Source organism: Symphalangus syndactylus, chromosome 10 (assembly GCF_028878055.3).
Source record: "Symphalangus syndactylus isolate Jambi chromosome 10, NHGRI_mSymSyn1-v2.1_pri, whole genome shotgun sequence".
NCBI classification, from domain to species: Eukaryota; Metazoa; Chordata; class Mammalia; order Primates; family Hylobatidae; genus Symphalangus; species Symphalangus syndactylus.
The window spans coordinates 77,766,088-77,780,535 of NC_072432.2; the positions used below are offsets into that span (position 1 = coordinate 77,766,088).

At 35.5% G+C, this 14,448-nt stretch overlaps 1 protein-coding gene across 22 annotated transcripts in view; it reads right to left on the reverse strand.

Moving 5' to 3' along the window:
• The window catches only part of ADGRL3 (adhesion G protein-coupled receptor L3), an 873,224-nt gene that overhangs the window by 546,170 nt on the left and 312,606 nt on the right, over positions 1 to 14,448 (reverse strand). For 20 of the 22 annotated variants that reach the window (XM_055297489.2, XM_055297484.2, XM_055297483.2 and 17 more), the window contains exon 4: positions 3,963 to 4,166. The exons of the other annotated variants lie outside the window; for them this stretch is intronic. In XM_055297489.2, the coding sequence (XP_055153464.1) occupies positions 3,963 to 4,166 (204 nt within the window). The remainder of the gene's footprint in view (positions 1 to 3,962; positions 4,167 to 14,448) is intronic. 22 annotated transcript variants of the gene reach the window in all.

Here is a 14,448-nt window from a genome sequence, read left to right on the forward strand (position 1 = left end):
AATTCCTCTAAGATCAACTTAATTTTTCCCTCACTACCATCAGGAAAATTTCAAACTCCTCATAATGTTATACCGTTATGCTTTTCCTGGCCAGATCTCTGACCACTTCTCCAGATCATTACTAGACTGATATCTAGAAATTATCCTTGGGACTTCTATGCATCAATCATCCTGAACTAGGCCCTTGTGTTGCCGTTTCCTCTACTCAGAATAGTATCTTTCTTCTTCCATTTCTGTGCTTGGCAAACTACTACTTGTCTGTTAGGTTGCAGCTTAGAGGCCACTTTATCTTCAGGGGCACCTTCTCTAACGCGCCAAATAGATAATCCCCCTACATGCTCCACAGAACTTCATTCTCACCTCTATAATAGGTATTCCTAGTATTGCCTCTGTTACACAATTGCTACTGTGTGGGCTCTGGGCCAGGGAATGACTAGTGACATGAGTAATTAGATAAAGGATATTTACCTAACCCAATGGGGATTAAATTTCCTTTCTTAGAAATCTGAACTAAGAGGCAAGAAGGCAAGTACCAGTTGGTTGTTGATGCTCTGGCGGGGAGGAGTGGTGTGCAATTCAGGCTGACAATGAGCAGAGAAAGCTGTTGGAAAGATTGAGAAAAACAGAAGAAAAACTGGTTTCACAGGAAAAAAAATCTCTGGGTGTTATTTCCTGGTGTCTAAGGTTTAGTACTCAAGGGTCCTTAGAATTCCATAACTATGACATATTCTTAAAACATTATTCCTGCATTTAGTACTCCCCCTCAGACAGACAGACAGACACACACACAGACAGACAGACAGGCAGACAGACACACACACACACACACACACACAGAGGTTTATAGAAGGCTTCTCATCTATAAATATTAAAACCCAAGTACGAAGGAAAAAGTTTTTTTAAAAAAAGATTATAGTAGAGTTTGATGTAATTTTCCAAATGGATTGATCAAATATACAACCCTCTTGTGGAAGCATTTTTGGCTCTTGCAAAAGATGAACTTTAAAATGAGCCCAGAGTAGAGTTTTTCAGACGTTTTGTCAGGCCTGAAATGCTTTAGCTGTTTTCCTAGAGAAAAGTTGTGCTGGTCTGGCACCACTGTCTGTGTGGTTTGTAGGAACATTATTTGTAGATCTTCTCAATGAACTTTTAATGCAGCTGCATGGAGATAAAAAATAAACCAAGGAATATGCTGATTGAAAAAAACACATTAACATTCCTTTAGCTTCTAGGGAAAGCCTTGATATCTAGTCATTAACTGGGAAATCTGCCCCAGACTTCCTTCTGCTTTAACATGCTAAAAAGAAACTTAGGAGAACTATTTTTAAAAATTCTTCATGCTTTGCTGTTTTACCAAGATGTCCTAATTTGTATGAACCCAAATACTCATTAACTCTCAAGTGCTATTAGCTATCAAGAGTCAAATGAATTCAAAGGGGGGAAAAAAACAAAGTTTAATTTCAAGCCAATAAGGGCATTTTGTTATGTTATTGTTATGGCTGCTTTCATTGGATTTGTACTTGCCTATTTGGCTATCTACAGAATGAACAGAGGTTAATATATTTTTAAGTAATATCAATTTTGTTTTTGAATCAAAGATTGCATTAATATCAGCCTTTATTCTTTTATTTATTTTTGAGCTTTATATTCTTAAAGCATCTTGCTTTTAGAACAGACTCGTTTTTGTTTTATGAAGGTGGAGGAGGGGAGGAAAGGTGAGAACTTGAATTCACTGACATTTTCTTGTTCGAATTCCTCCATGTCTTTTCAATTTAAAGAACTCAAGATAATATGATATCTCTTACTTCAATTTCATTTTTAATACCTGTCCAAGCATTCTAGCTGTATATACTGTTTTCCATATTAGGAAAGATTATGCCCCTATAATATTTACTTATTCTTCTTTATTCTTTCTACAGGGAATATTCTAAGATGACCTTTATTCTCTGTCTCCTTGATAAAATTACTTTCGCACAAAAGCAACTTTCAAAAAGTATCATCTCACCATGACAGATTAACACAATTCTGTAAGCGCCTTTTAAATCACAAGACGTTTACCTCAGTCTCCTTTAAAAATATCACATAAAATTGGCTTGTACTCTTGTTTTAATCTCTGTCCAAAACAGAATATAATAGAGCTTTTCTATTTGTAAATTGATTAAAAAATGTGATTTAAAACCCATCACTGCACTGTAACTTGCCACATACATGCCAAAAACTAAAATCCAGTGATACAGAAAAATCTTATGAAGCTATAAAAACTGGGGAATAAATTCAGTATAAAGTTCTTAGAAACAATGATTCTAATTGATATTCTGAATTTTTGTCAGGAGAGTTTCCAGCAGCTGTGTGTGTGTGTTTACATTAGTTGCTGATTTAAATATTTATAGGATTCATATAAATTAAATATTATTTCTGTATTTCTTCTTAATACTAGAAATTCTGATGAATGTACAGGCATTGGAGTTAATTAACTAATATTCATTATGTATTATTGTTTTACAATATAAATCATGAGACAAAAGTTATGATGAAATCATTGTGACTACTGAAGCACATTCCGGGAATAATAAAAGCGCACCCAATTTGGAAAACTTCAAGTTTGAAAAGGTAATACAAATGAAACAGAAAGGGAAAAACAGGAAGTTCTTAAAGAATGTTTACTATCCATTGCCCTTGAATTTTCAGAACACACTGCAGTCCATTCTACAGGCTTCTATGGAATTGCGTGGACTCGCCCACCACTTTGCTGCCTGTCATCACCACTGCTGCTGCCAAACCACCACTACAAGGCAGAAAGGCCAATCTGAATGGAGAGACTGAACGGTGACTTAGGAGACAGAGCTACTGTGAATGCAAAGTTACACAGGCTCTTACTCTGCCTCGTGGCCACAGTAATTGAAGAATTACATTTAACTCTCACGGGTCTCTCAAATCTCAAATGGATTAATGATGCACCTCCGTTAGGTCCTGACTGAAACAAAGTATTCCAACTTATTTTACCAGAGAACTCTTTAATGGGGCTTAGAAGATAAACTCAGCTAATATTGTGATGTTTCATGTTCTTTTGCTAGTATTACTTATATGTATATCCCTCTCAAGAAATTCTTGGATCAGAATAGTGACTGTGTTTTAGGAAAGAGTTGATATTCATAGTTCCCCTAGCCAAATGCTTCCCAGCTTTTTTTTTTTCCACAAAGTTACAAATATTATACAAATATTATATTTCTTGGGAGAAATGACAGAAATAAGAGTACCCATATGAAGTTTTGTGAGAAAAATAAAAATTACATTGCCTAAATATTATGTAAATAAAAATAAAATGTAAAGTGTTCAGGAAAAGAGTAAGTATTAAGTTTTGTGCAAATATGACCTAATGTTCCTCATTGGAGCTTTTGGGGCTGGATGCCACTTGCTATACTTTCCAGCTGCAGAGGCAATATTATAGAAAGAATGTTCCGCCATTTTCATAAGAAAATTAGGTTGTTTCAGTAACTATAACTTTTCCACCAAGTTTTACGCTTTAAATGACTAATACACAATTCCTAACCAAGACGTCTTAATCATAATCTTTTCAAAATCTTGATAGTTTCCACTGGTGAAAATTTTTTCAAACAAGCAGATGATCAGACATGTTAAAACTTATACAGTCTTTCAAATTTTACAAGAGTTGAAAGTGTCACTAAAAGTAATTTTAAATTTCCTGTGATAATGCAAAAACATTTCAAACCCAACCAAATATTTTAAATCAAACATTTCAAAATAATGATGAAGCTCTAATGTAGAACAGGCATGCATTGTTAAAACTGGCCAGGATATCACTAAGTGGTAATATCAGCCACAAAAATGAATGCAGACAGTAAACTTACAAGAAGACATATTTGGGGCACTTCCTGGGGCTGAGCCTCTCAGGAGCCCCTGCCCAGCCACCCCCAGCCCTCTCTCCCCACCGCTGGCCGCACCTTGCGCTGCAATCTGTGCTCCTTGGGCACCTGGACCACGAACTCCTCTGGTAGCTCCACGGGGCCCTTGTCCACGATGAGCAGCGGTGCGCTCTGCAGCTGGCTGCTGAAGCAGATGTCTGGGTGGAAGAGCGCCTCCTGGGCTGCGCTCAGCGTGTCGCAATGGAGCAGCAAGGGCTGGATGTCGTTCACTGTGCTTGCCACCTGCGGGGACCGCAGGGCGCACCATCAGACCCCTGCTCACCTCAGTCCCGCCTCACGGGAGCCCTGGTAGAGGCTATTCCCAAGGCTGCTCTCTGCCGCAGGCTATAGGCCCAAGACTCCAGCCACCCCAGGCCCTACTCAGACAACCCTACAGCTGAGAGGATTACATCTCCTGGCCCCTAGTATAATGCTATCCTAGTTAAACACTATCTTAATTAAGCTTAAAAAAAAAGTAACCTCATCCTAATCTCTAATAATGATTAGAAAATTAGACATAATTATTGAAAGCACAGTAAGCTACCTGAAAAAATATAATTTTTATTTTTATAGATTCACAGCACTCTAATGTAAATTAAGGGCACTAATATCTACATAAGTATAAATAAGAATAATGGTTCCTAAACTCAATTTTTACACAAAGTGTTTTATAAGGTAATGGGTAAAGAAAGTCCCAGAAAGGTGTTTTTTGTTTATTTGTTTTGTTTGATGTATGGTTACACTTACATGGATTCTTTTATACTTATTTATATGTTTTCAGGTCATTTAGCTACCATTTTTGGAGAGGTACTGTATTAAGATCTGTGGTGGACGTTAAGGTGAAAAGGATATACACACATTTTTACCATTTATATACACAGTGATTTTACTGACAAATGGTACATATTACATAAATGAGTAAATATGGAAGACCAAGACAATAATGAAAAAAAAGTATACATGATTTTTAAAAATAATTCAGAAAACACCCATACATTTTATGCTTTGAAAATAGAGATATTTAAACATAGGATTTTTTTTCTGATAAATTGATACATGAGATATACATTTCCCTACACTATTTGCAACTAGTTTAATAAATAGGAATGATAATGAAAATCTGTCTGCCAACAGAAAGGAGAAATTTTACAAAGAAACGGATTTTGCTTCACACAAATATTTTTTAATGTTATAACATGCATGTATAAAAACACATTAATGATGTTATGTGGCTAACATTAAACAGGAGAGAAACTAAGAAAATCGATAATGCAAGAGAATTTCATGATCCTCTTGCTAACACTAGAAATTTATACAGTGGTGCCATAATTTCCTGCTATATAAAATATTTGCACATTAAGAGTGTAAAACATACCCCTCCCAAAACACATAAAATAATACAACTTTTATAGAAAAAAATCGTATTAAGAAATATGTTAAACAATATATCTATTATGGAAAACTTTAAAATATAAGTCTGAGACATTGCCCCGAAACAACATTTTTATTTGAATTTATTACAATGCATGATTACTAAAATATCTAGGCAAAGGTTATCTGAATGCCATTTTTATAGCCCGTGTAAATGAAAAAGGTGCCAAAGAAGAAAATAAGTTTCAAGACCAAAAAGCTGCGAAAATCAACATCTCTAAGTAATTGCCTTCTTTGATGTTTCACTCTAGTGGCATCATTTCTGATCTTTTGGCACCTAAGATATCCCTGTTTTCATTGCCTAAAATGACAATATGACTAACATAAAAATATTTTTACATGAATAGATACAGGCATGTTTTCTCGAACATCTTTGTTACTACTCTATGGAAAAAAATTAGCCAAAGGTTATAAAATAGGTTATCCTATAAGTTTCTGTTATTCAAAAATTGAAAGATTTTATCCTCAGTCAAGTTAAAATATAAGCACATTTAGAGTGGGGGAGAATGTGCTTATTTTTTCATTCATTCAAAAAATATTTATTGAGTTCCCATTATATGTTGGGTCCTCTTCTAGGTGCTGGAGAATTTGGTGAAGAAAACAGACCACAAAGCTACTTTCATGAATCATACATCTGGTAAGGGAAATTAGAAAACACACAAATAAATATTAGAGAAAAAAATACCATATAAATATGAGTAATGTATGAAAAAATTAAATAGAGTATTATGTAAAGGCTACTTCATTTAGGTTTTCGTGAAATATTTGGATATGGAGATAAAATATAAATTGGGATTTCAGTGAGATTTAAAGTCACTAATCATACAACATTCAGTTGTATGACTGTAAGTTGCTAGTCAAAGAACTTCCAGGATACAGGAAAGGCCTCCAGGCTAGAATCCCTTGGTGTGTTTGAGAAATAGCACAATGGCTGGGTATAGTGGTCAAGGTGAAGAATAGTCTGGAAGGCAGAGAGGCAAGCAACATCCAGATCATGAGCTTTGTAAGCCAGGGTAAAGAGCTTAGTTTTAAGACAATCTATTTAGGATAATTATTAAAACTCTTGGGAGGGAAGGGAAGCATAGGACAGGGACGTGGGAATAGGGATCTCTTCTGAACTAGAGATCAAATATTTCTAGAAAAAGTCAATTTCTAGAGTAGGCAAAGAATGACAATTGATTTAGAAATGAATAAACAATGGAATCAAGCATCAGCTAAACAGTATAATAGTGCCTGTATCTAAATGAAAAAAAATCTGAAAATAAACAAAACATAAAAACACATGTCAATAGACCTAGGAAGCAAACTCTTAGGGATCTAGAAAGAGTTGGTTGGCTTGAGGAGTAAAATGATTTCATGGAGTAAGACTAAAGAATACAAAATACCAGGAGCTTAAGTCGACTTTGACTGTAAATTGAAAAAAGCAGACTGATGTGTTCTATGAAACCAGAGTACCTTATGTGTCTATAGTTCATACTCTCATTTAAATTCACTGTATCTATAAAAGAAATCCAATGGGTGACAGGAAAACTAGAGAGGTTGTTGCACTGCCCACACAGAGAAGGGTTATTAGAACAGAGCCAAAATCTCAACTTTTGCTTTAAAAAAATACGTGTGTACTATACTTAAAATATTGTATGACTTCTGTGGAAATATTTATTTGAATTATAAATATAAATCCAATTTGTCTTCCTGAAGCTATTATACAAATAAGTCTTCAAGATAAACAGCACACTTATTAAGTCTGGTGTCTGGTATTCCATTAGAAACACGAATCTTAAGTCTGCGAAGATTCCTTCAACTCACATGCTAGAAAGTTAGAATGTTCCTGCTATACAAATCTCCCAAGTTTCAGGTCAAGAGGTTTTGCTCTGAAACTCTCTCTCTCCTTGGGGCACAACAGCATCTGAAGCAGCTAGTTTCCTTAGGTCAAGGAAGGTGGTATCTATGCCCTGGCATTCTCCACTCACTTGTCTAAATTGAATACATGGGCTACAAAACCAAGTCAAATCACTCCTTGAAGGTTCTTCTCCTCAGATATTTGAAGATAGTTTTCACATTCTAAATGTCTCTTTTTTTGTCCAGACCTTTAAGAGAAAGGATTCTTTCAAATTAGCTATGAAAAATACACCAGCATGTTGTGGCATTAACCATAAGTTGAAGGCCAACCTCCAAGTTTCCTTTCCAATACCATTACAGGACACAGTTTCAAACTCTGTTGTATGCAATTTTAAGATGTCACAAAGTTAATTTTGGCTCTGCGACAGGAAGCTATAATAAGGTCAATGCATCTTGTTCTTTCTATCCTTCTTCAGAGAAACTTCATGCTTATCTTTTAAAAATTGCATATCTGATTAGGATTTTATTTGAATTGAGGGGGCTATTTTCTATTTTTATTTGTTTTTAAAGTTTTAACTTTTAAATCATACATAATATATAATACTCCTTGTAAGTAATATGAGTTATTGCCATATACAAATCATCCTTATATTTGATTCATATCCAGATATTTTTACAATGTAAGTACTTTCATTCTGCTTTCCTAGTGGGCAAGCATGAAATATAAAATTAGTATTTCATAGCCTACTATAATCATCAAAATATTTATCCCACGTTCATGTCTCTTAAATATCAAAAGCCATCAGAGCATCACTGTTCCAGAATGTTGGTTGTGGGCAGATATGAGGCAAGAGGTAAACAAAAGAAAAATAATGAGTTTTTAAAAGGTAAAGTATTTGTGATGATAATACTAGAGTTTTCATATTATCTGTGGAACATATAATTGGTATAAGTACCAATAAATATCATAATTCAATGATAGATAATTTTCAGAGATCAATACTGATTTATAATTTTTTTTTAAATTAAGTAAGTACTGTTGCTAAACAACTTCAGCTGTTTCTAATTTCTTGTTCTTCTTACATGAGCAGCTTTGTAATTCAGTCAATAATTCAGCTTATTCCTCCAGATAGCTATTAATCATAACAGTGAGCTGGGACTCTAAACAAAACAATGGGCTAATTCTATAATGAGAGAAATGCTAAAAACAAAATACAACCTGGGCATATTTATCAGAGTTACAAGTGCTTTAATTTTCATCAACAATTTTTCTCGCAAGTCATTTATTTTTGTGTTTTAGAGTTATATTTCACCATGTCTTTATTAGCAACCCAACCATGAGCCTTATAGGGTTTGAAATGTACACTAATATAGCTATGACTCTAACCTACATATTACACTCTGTCTTTCACCGTGGTAGCATCTCTTGGAAAGAGAATACTTATCCTCCTGAACATACTTGCCTAATCCTTTGTACAAAGTATCCTTCCTAGCAGGAAATCCTTTCCCCTACTCCTCAGGCTTTCCAAATCTCACCACTTTCTAATATCACTCTTTCCATAATTTTACCAAACAGTTCTCTATCTCTAGATAAAATGATCATCAAATTTCATAACATTTCCCTTCCATTCTCTACTAAAACATACTCAAAATCTTGTTCCTTTTTATTTCCAAGATTTAAACAAACACAGTATTGCTGTCTTCCCTAATTGAAGATTTTAAAATTTTACTTATTTTATTTTATTATATTCTAGCTCAATCTCAATATGCTACTTTGGTTGGTTTATTTATAATTTAAATCATAGATCTATAAAATAAGGCAAATAAATGCTCAGTACGTTATAAAAATGCCTATGGACGAAGCCTCCACAAGATGGCTAAGAAATTTTGGGTTGAGTTTCTCCTCAAAAGTCACTTAAAATATATTATTGCATCATTACATTCACAGCTCTGAGTCTATTTTTTCATCTGAAAATTACCAGTCCTACTACCTATGACTCATTGGATTGTTATGAGTATTCACTGAGCTATTATGTGCAAAACTCTTTAGCTAACAGGAAAGTATTGTGTAAATGCTGGAAATTATATTGAAAAAGTTACAATAGCAAATGGTTGATTGCAAATGAAATGTCTATTCCAACTTCACTGCAACATATATAATAAAAGGGAAGGAAAGAGAAGTGTTGGGGGCAGAGAAGAGACCACTGTTTTCATTTCCTTTTCTGTAAATAAAGGAACATTTTCAATCCTGCTTCCTTAGGCATACCTGAAAGGCTCTCTCCTACAGCACCTTCATTTTAGCCATATAAAAGATTATGTCTTTCTTGATTTCTCCCTAAGGTGTATATGATAGCTGCATAATTTCTTTATAGGCTGGGTAGTAATCTCTAACAATAGTCACAAAAGATCCAATTCAAGCACCTGAGTAAAGATGCCATCATGTAGAAATTGCAACATGAAAGTCTTAACACAGAGGGGTAAATCTGTTTCAATTCTGGGTCTTATAAGAAAACAGCTAAGCTAAGTAGTAACAAATTGTCCTCCTGTGTATGATGAAGCCAATTTTATGGCATACCTGAATATTAATTAACTCAACAGGTTCCTTCTCTAGACTACCTTGTTTCATAAAGTACTGGTATGCCTGATGTGGGCAAGAAATTACACTTCAGACTAGGTTCCTCATTAATTTTCTCCAAAACATAGCTTGTTACAGTAAGATAAAACAAGTAAGATAAACTTTTGTAGTCATTCAAATAAAAAAAGAAGTAATCAAATAATCTCTCTTTGCTAACAACATGATTCTATTATCTAGAAAACCCTAAAGGCAAGAGAAAGCTCCTAGACCTGATAAACAACTTTAGTAAAGTTTCAGGGTATACAATCAGCATACAAAAATCAGTAGCATTTTTTTTTTTTTTTTGACAAGAGTCTCACTCTGTCACCCAGGCTGGAGAGTGCAGTGGCATGATCTCAGCTCACTGCAACCTCCGCTTCCTGGGTTCAAGTGATTCTCCTACTGCAACCTCCCGAGTAGCTGAGATAACAGGCACCTGCCACCATGTCCGGCTAATTTTTTGTATTTTTAGTAGACAGAGGGTTTCGCCAAGTTGACAAGGGTGGCCTTCAGCTCCCAACCTCAAGTAATCAGCCCACCTCGCCCTCCCACAGTGTTGGGATTACAGGCATGAGCTACCTCTATACACCAGTAACATTCAGGCTAAGAGCCAAGTCAAGAACATAATCACATTTACAATAGTCATCAAGAAAATAAAATATTTAGGAATCCATCTAATCAGGGAGGTGAAAGATCTCTACGAGGAGAACTACAAAACACTGCTCAAAGAAATCAGAGATGACACAAACAAATGGAAGAACATTCCATGCACATGGATTAGAAGAATTAATATTGCTAGAATGGCCATACTGCCCACCCAAAGCACTCTACAGATTGAATGCTATTCCTACCAAACTATCAATGTCAGTTTTTACAAAATTAGAAACAAACTATTGTAAAATTCCTGTGGAATCAAAAAAGAGCCCCAGTAGCCAAAGCAATCCTCAGCAAAAAGAACAAAGCTGGAGGCATCACATTGCCAAACTTCAAACTATCTTATAAGGTTACAGTGACCAAAACAGTGTGGTACTAATACAAAACAGACAAATAGAGCAACAGAACAGAATAGAGAAGCCAGAAATAAAGCTACACATGTACAACCATCTGATCTTCAACAAGGTCAACAAAAATAACGCAATGGGGAAATGACTCCCTATTTAATAAGCGGTGTTAGGATAACTGGCTGGCCATGTATGCAAAATAATGAAACAAGGCCCTTACTTTTCAGCATATGCAAAAATTAAATCAAGATGGATTAAAATTCTAAATGTAAGACCCTAAACTATAAAAATCCTACAAGCAAACATATAAAGTATCATTCTGACATCAGCCTTAAGAAAGAATTTATGACTGTCCTCAAAAACAATTGCAACAAAACCAAAAATTGACAAGTGGGACCTAATAAAACTAAATAACTTTCACACAGCAAAAGAAACTATCAACAGAGTAAACAGACAACCCACAGAATGGGAGGAAATATTTGCAAACTATGCATCTGACAAATGTCTAATATTACAGAGAGCTTAAATGATTCAACAAGCAAAAAACAACCCCATTAAAAAGCATGCAAAGGACATGAACAAACACTTCTCAAAAGAAGACATCTAAGCGGCCAACAAACACAAAAAGAACACTCAATATCACTAATCATCAGAGAAATACAAATCAAAACCTCAATGAGATACCGTCTCACACCAGTCAGAATGGCTATTATTAAAAAGACAGAAAATAACAGATGCTGGTGAGGCTGTGGAGTAAAAGGGCTGCCTACATACTGTTGGTGGAAATGCTAGTTAGTTCAGCTGCTGTGGAAAGCAGGTTGGAGATTTCTCAAAGAACTAAAACCAGAACTATTGTTCTACCCAGTATTCCCATTATTGGGTACATACCCAAAGGAAGATAAATTATTCTACCAAAAAGACATATGCATTTGTATACACATTGCAGCACTATTTATAATTGTAAAGACATGGAATCAACCCAAGTGCTCATCAATGGTAGACTGGATAAATAAAATTATACACACACACACACACACACACACACGCACACACACACACAGCATGGAATACTATGCAGCCATAAAAAATAATGAAATCATGTCCTTTCCAGCAACATGGATGCCAGTGGAGGCCATCATCCTAAGTGAATTAACACAGGAACAGAAAACCAAAGATTGCATATATTGACTTATAAGTGGAAGCTAAACATTGAAACTTATGTACATTAAGATGTGATATGCACCAGGTGCAGTGGCTAATGCCTGTAATCCCAGCACTTTGGGAGGCCAAGGCGGGTGGATCAGCCGAGGTCAGGAGTTCAAGACCAGCCTGGCTAACATGGCAAGACCCTGTCTCTACTAAAAATGCAAAAATTAGCTGGGCATGGTGGCGGGTGCCTATAATCCCAGCTACTCAGGAGGCTGAGGCAGGAGAATCACTTGAACCTGGGAGGCGGAGGTTGTGGTGAGCCGACATCGTGCCATTGCACTCCAGCCTGGGCAACAAGTGAGAAACTCTGTCTCAAAAAAAAAAAAAGAAAGAAAGAAAAAAAAAAAGATGTGATATGGTCTGGCTCTGTGGCCTCACCCAAATTTCATCTTGAATTGTACTTCCATAATTCCCATGGGTTGTGGGATGGAACCAGTGGGATAGTTTGAATCAAGGGGGCGGTTTCCTCCATACTGTTCTTATAATAGTGAATAAGTTTCACAGGATCTGATGGTTTTATCAGGGGTTTCCACTTTTGCATCCTCCTCATTTTTCTCTTGCTACTGCCATTAAGAATTGCCTTTGCCTTCCGCCATGATTCTGAGGCCTCCTGAGCCATCTGAAACTGCAAGTCCAATTAAACCTCTCTTTCTTCCCAGTCTCAGGAATGTCTTTATCAGCAGCATGAAAACAGACTAATACAAGATGAGAACGATAAACACCGAGAACTAAGAGGGAGAGTAGGGCAAGGTCGGAAAACTACCTATTGGGTAGTATGCTCATTACCCTGGGTGACAGGATCATTTCCCTCAGCGTCATGCAATATACTCCTGTAACAAACCTGTACATTTACCCCCTGAATCTAATATAACAGTTGAAATTATAAAAATAAATAACTTAACAGATGACATGAGGAAAAAAGATCTGGGTATGGTTAGACATGTAGGCTAAAAAAATAAAAAAAGAACCTCTGTATTTATAAAAGAATAAACAGTCTGCTTTTACTCATTATAGTCATTATCAGAACGCTAAGCTACTATGTTACAAAAGCTTTACAAAACACCCTGAGAATAGTGAAAGAGTCAAACACGTGGCTGTGAATAAAGCTAAAGGGAAACATTTCATTTTGTTAAAGAACAAAAGAACCAACTTTTTAAGATTGCTTTTTAATTGGTTTTCATAGCTGGCACTTTATATATCCTATCAATAAAGGGAAAAATAGTGACTTTCATTATAATTGTTGCCTAAATTGTAATACTGTGATGTAAATACCTTAAACACTTCTGAAAATGAGTAAGCAGAGATTTCTGTTAGTGATATAAATTTATTAGAGATTTGGCTTCTGGCAAAAAGGATGTTTTTTTATTCCAGTCAAATAAAATCCATATTATGTACCCTAAGAGGAGTGATAACTAATAGTAAGATTTTCCAAACACCTGCCTCCTTGTAAGCATAATGCAAACAAATTTAAGTTTATGGAAACAAAAAACCTTTAGAATTTGTTATTTGGATAACATCGACTTTTTTTTTCCTCTACTCCCCTCCTCAAGAATATAAATTTTTTAGTGGTGTGGCAACTATACTTTCAGAATGCTGTAAATTCTTTCTTTAAAAATCTTTACAACTATAGTAATGAGGCACTCTTCCTTAATCATACTGCCAATTAGAACTAATGTGTGAGCAAAATGAGCAAAAATGATCCATATATTGACAGAGGTCTGTTTTGTTAGCGAGTTTTAGCTCCTTCTCCTAAGTAAATAATAACTGGCATTTCTGAAGACAGCTGAGAAGAATGAGAACTGTTTTGCTTTTTTATGGTGGTAAGATATTTTTGCCACCCATCCGCCCTTCTCAACACATACACAAAACAAAATCAATCTGTTTTAAAGTCCCTCCCACAACCCGTGGGAATTATAGAAGTACAATTCAAGATGAGATTTGGGTGGGGCCACAGAGCCAAATCTTATCACATCTTGATGTCCATTAGTTTCAGTGAATGCCTAAATTCTGTTTAACATGACAGCAAATATGTTAACAGGCTCAAATGTCAAAATGATCGATTACATTATGTTGGTGGTATACATAGAATGTGATTATTATTGGACACCTACTTTTAAAAATCGACATGCTGGTTTTTTATCTGTCTGCAGAGGGACAACATAAAGCCTGCCAACAGCCTGTAACCTCTAATACATCTGTGCTATCACAGCTCTTCCAACTATCCAGCTATTGTAACTAATCTAAAAGGCCTCCTTTTAAGCAATTGTGTAGTGCTCCCTGGAGGGAGAGCATCATACCAGCCTGTTGCTTTAAATTTTATGCATTATTTGTCTTCATTATTAAATAATGTGCCCTTAAGGTCTGCATGGCTTCACCAAGTTCTCTATCAAAACGAGAAAAAAAAGAAGAAAAATGATCATTGCTAAATTGT